Source organism: Limulus polyphemus, unplaced genomic scaffold (genome assembly GCF_000517525.1).
Source record: "Limulus polyphemus unplaced genomic scaffold, Limulus_polyphemus-2.1.2 Scaffold157, whole genome shotgun sequence".
Classification (NCBI taxonomy): Eukaryota; Metazoa; Arthropoda; class Merostomata; order Xiphosura; family Limulidae; genus Limulus; species Limulus polyphemus.
This window is the reverse complement of record NW_013665767.1, coordinates 243,694-248,305: the sequence shown is the minus strand read 5'-3', so window position 1 is coordinate 248,305 and position 4,612 is coordinate 243,694. Positions and strand designations below refer to the sequence as shown.

The 4,612-nt window shown below is 34.5% G+C and overlaps 1 protein-coding gene across 1 annotated transcript in view; it reads left to right on the top strand.

The window, feature by feature from the left end:
* Nucleotides 1-4,612, top strand: part of LOC106476498 (unconventional myosin-Vb-like) — a 106,116-nt gene that overhangs the window by 52,269 nt on the left and 49,235 nt on the right. The window contains exon 3 of the mRNA XM_022381332.1: nucleotides 2,035-2,174. Within this exon, the coding sequence (XP_022237040.1) occupies nucleotides 2,035-2,174 (140 nt within the window). The remainder of the gene's footprint in view (nucleotides 1-2,034; nucleotides 2,175-4,612) is intronic.

Here is a 4,612-nt window from a genome sequence, read left to right as displayed (position 1 = left end):
CAGTTAGTTATGAAGTGTGAGATTAGGGTATACTGTGGGGTAGGGGTGGTAGTACTTGCCACGTCATTTTTGACGGGCTGTACACTAGTTGTTTGATAATATAAGCAAACCTTCAGGCGAATGATTCTTATTGTTTGACTAATACTACTATCGTTTTGAAAGAAAGTTATAGTCTCCATCAATTACCAACAGGCAGTATGAGACTAACATCTTTTCACTGTTTTCCTAAAATTTTAAAGTAAATAAAATTTTCTCTATGCCTGTTAATGGTAGCTAATTTTAATATGGCTCACCACTCATTAAAATAATTTTTGAACATTTAGTATGAAGGGTTCAATCTTTTTTTCTCATAATAGTTACTTCCAATTTCTGGCTCTATGATGAATTTGGTTGGGAATCACACTTATAAACCACAACCATTGATATAGTTATTTTAGGATCCAAGAAACTCTTTTATTTTCTTTGAAATTTGTGTTTCATTGGCAGATCATAAATTTCGTGTGGACATTAAATTGGATTTATAGTCTTGATTAAGGCGATCTTGTAGAAATTCACAAAATTTATATTTAGTTGTTCTTTGGTAATTGTGAACCACTAAAAAAAGGCAAGTAAATTCATTAGAATTTAGAAGAAAACATTATCTCCCATTACAACTGCGCTTCGAACACTTGAGCCTTTACTCTTTTTTAAAAACAACAACAAAAGTTGATTTAACTTGCTTGCCACATTCGTCAAGATGTTTCATCATTCTTGAATTCTTCATCTGGTAGTGTTCGTTTCTTCTGGGATCTGTTTCTCCATCCTACTAACCTGAAGATTGATTCTTTAGAAGATAAACTTTGACCCCTTGATATCTTGGTCACTGAAGTATTATTTGTATGTGAGAAAAATTAATCACAAAAATGTGGAATCGCAACGACCTCTTAATATATTCTGTACTCAAACTTTAAAATTTCTGAATTTTATACCCAGTTTTTAATTCGAAAACCGTTTAATACACTATAGTTTAACTATAGCCACTGCAGTTGTAAAACTGACTAGCTGATAATTCAGACATCCTAATATTAATTTTACAGCTTAACGTCTGTGTGCTAGATATAAAAGCTTAATGTTATAACCATTTATCTTTCACTGTATTAGATTAAATAAGTACTTGGTCTAGTATTATATGTTGCATTATATTTAGATAAAATATGACCCTTTTTTGTGAGAATGTATCAATCATTGAGTCATCTGTCACCAATAAATGTTTTTCGGATCTCCGTGTTCAGAAGCTTGTGAAAGATCTAACGAAATGTAATTGGTTTGAAGGAACTTGTTCTGATATAATTTCCAATAAAACAAAGTAAGTTGAGTCATGTAAACACTTGTATTTGAAGTTAGCAGATATAAGACTGTTAAACATTTCGAACAGTTACTGTTAAATGAAGATTCGTTTAGTTTAAGTCAGCTGCAGTTCTTTTAATTGGCTGCAACAGAGTGCTTTTGCAATGCAAGCTTACTGTATGTAACTGCATGAGTATAGCACCTAGCATCAAATGTGTGTACATCAGCAATGTGTACTTTTATTCAAAATATAAACAAAAAAATCGGTTCTGTAAAACGTATTTACAAACTAGATCTGAATGTTTTATTTCAATTATACGGATTACATGTAAAATAAAGGGTTTTTAATCAAATATAAACTAGTAGTTATAGTAACGTCATCAGTAGCGTGTTCCGAACCTTATAAACTAGTAGTTATAGTAACGTCATCAGTAGCGTGTTCCGAACCTTCGAAGGTCAAAATCTACCTTTCTTTGCAACCATAATGGTATTTGAAGTTAGCAAATGTTGTATCTGAAATCAATATATTTAATTTCTAAAGGTAACAGCTCTGATATTTTAAGTTAGCTGATATAATTTTATGAAGTTAGCAAGTCAAATTTGTAAAGCTAGAGATAAATTTTAGGTTTAAAGCTGTCTTTTCTGAATTATCTGTTTAAAAGAATCATTATAAACTATATGAAACTTGTAATACTTGCTTCTTTTCAGAACTGTGTAAGCCGAATATAGGGATGATACGGCCCAGTGCATGTCCAGATGTCCATGACTTAATTCATCTCCCAGGACCACTGACTGAAGACGCTGTATTACGAACTCTCCACACCAGGTTCTTCAACAGAGAATATTTTGTATGTTTTATTTTAAAACTTATTTCTAGATCATAATTTCTGCTCTATAAAAATATTTTTGTCACTAACATTAGGTCGTCTGCTATAAGTCGGTACAGTCATGCGCTATAAAAATAATACAAGGAGGAATAATTTATTGTAATATATATTATTTATCTAATTCATTGAGTCAAGTTTCCCTTTTTATCAAAGGGAAAGAGTCTGAGCGCTATGCCCACATCCGTGTTTTATGTGAGTAAGTAGGGGCTACATGCAATTCTACTTATAGAACTTAAGAATCAACTTCAGTTTTGTTTACGTGGCACACAAAACTTTGCTATCACTGTTTCTGTTGTCTGAGATTAAGCGTAGTTGATATTAAGCTTAGAATCCTTGTCCTTATGATATTAAAGCAAATATACAATTATTGTCTACATGATTTCAAAATAAGCGTATAAAGTGTGCCTCTGTTGTTTCGTAGTAAGCATATGTATGCTAATAAGCTGACTTTTCTTGTTTACATGGTTTTACAGCAAGCTCAGAGTAACTGTTTATGTTATTTAACATAAATCTGCAGTTCATGACTATATGGTCTGGCAATAAACTTAACATACACATAATATTCTTGGTATATAGATATGACAGTAAGCTTACAATCCTTGTTTATGTTCAAGGTAAGTATTATAAAATGTGTAAGTGTGGGTGGAGGAGAGAGGGAATCGCATTTCACTTTGCATTAGGGGAGGGGTGAATCTTACGTAAATATTGTTTATTGTTTTTCCACTAGAGAAATGATACGATCATTGTAACTTGCCTTAAAATGAACAAAAAATTGTAATCTTACAAAAAATATCTAGATAGATGTATATAAAAAGGCATGTATAAGATAAACAGAAACTACTGTACAAAATAGTAACACCAAAGAAATGAATACGATGTTCACCTTTGTTTTTTATTTACTGTGGACAAGGATAGGCAGTGAAAGACCTGATGTTGAGTTTGTATGATCTGGCACTTGAATTCGTTAAACACTTGACTGAGGAGCAACTTGGTGACTGAAGTATACTGTAGTTATGATCAAGTAATGTCGACATTTTGACCTAGTTGAGAATCAAGATATACATTGGACTGAATTCAAAGTTTGAAAGAAGGGAAGGGTCACACAGAGAACTTGGTCATTTATGTGTACAATCTGTACCGTCTACATGGGAAGGCATATCCTGCTATGGAGTTACAAGATCGTGAGGATATGATCTTAGACAAATTTAATGAGGGACTACCAAGCAAAATTATGTGACATCACCAAGTGAGAGAGTAATCTTACCTTCAACGAGGCAGTATTTGTGGCATTTAGGTTTGAGTTTGTAATTTCGATCCAATCAAGCGAGGGGAACAAGCCCGCAATGATAGCTATAGTAGCTGTACCTCCTGAATTGCCTGCCTCATGCCAAACTAATGTTCTTCTTAGGCTAGATAAGCCATTGACACATCCAGTGCTGCAATGAAACCTCGCTGGATAGCATTCAGTGAACGGGACTTTCCAGACTCTTCCACGATATTTATGCCAGAGCAGATGTCAATGATGCCTCCTTCTATACATCACTCAGGAAGGGAGGACCAATGCATTTCTTTGGTTATGGGCTGATGGACCACCAGAATGAACTACCAATAACTTGCTTCACAGCAAGATAAGCAAAACTCATTCTGAACAACTGCTCATAGGATGCTGAAAGGTCACTGGCAAATCATAGATGCTGGCACTCCTTTTCTAGAAAATTAAAAGAGACCCAGTTGGTTATAGCTACTGACGTGAAGAGAGCTACATTCAGCTTGCCTCCAAAGGATTGGTAGTCAGACTAGCTCTTCTAGGGCTTGGAATACAGTGATAAAGATACATAGACAAGAGGTGATGTTTCTGGTTGATGTAATAGCTGCTATAACACTGACTGACCTCATTGGGCATTCCAAGTGGCTAGTTGATATTGACTTCATTCTGATAAATGGAAAGACTCATCTTCAAATACATCTAGGTAATGTTGCCCATAGGACAAAAGTAGTTGTTTCTGATTCTGGCTTTGTTATTGGGATCTTAGGGGTGGATCTGTTAGTGAAATTTCAGACAGAATTCCCATCCAATGCCAGCCAGAGTAGGACAAAGAACAGTGGATTCCATGAGTGTATGCTGAAAAGGTAGACACAGTACCTTCAAAAAAGTGGCGTTGTCTGATGTACTGTGGACAAAGTCTTGCATATTACCACCATGCAACATCATGATGGAAATGATGCATGAAATGTACGTTTTTTTTTGTTGTTGTTCAGAAAACATGCAGCATTATCTCAAACACTGACTAGACCAAAAGTTAAAACATCCCTGTGTGTCTCTGTAATCTGAACATTCAGCTATTCAGCTTCTCAATAGAATGATTATAGGCATGGTAAGCAAAGCAGTGATAATTCGG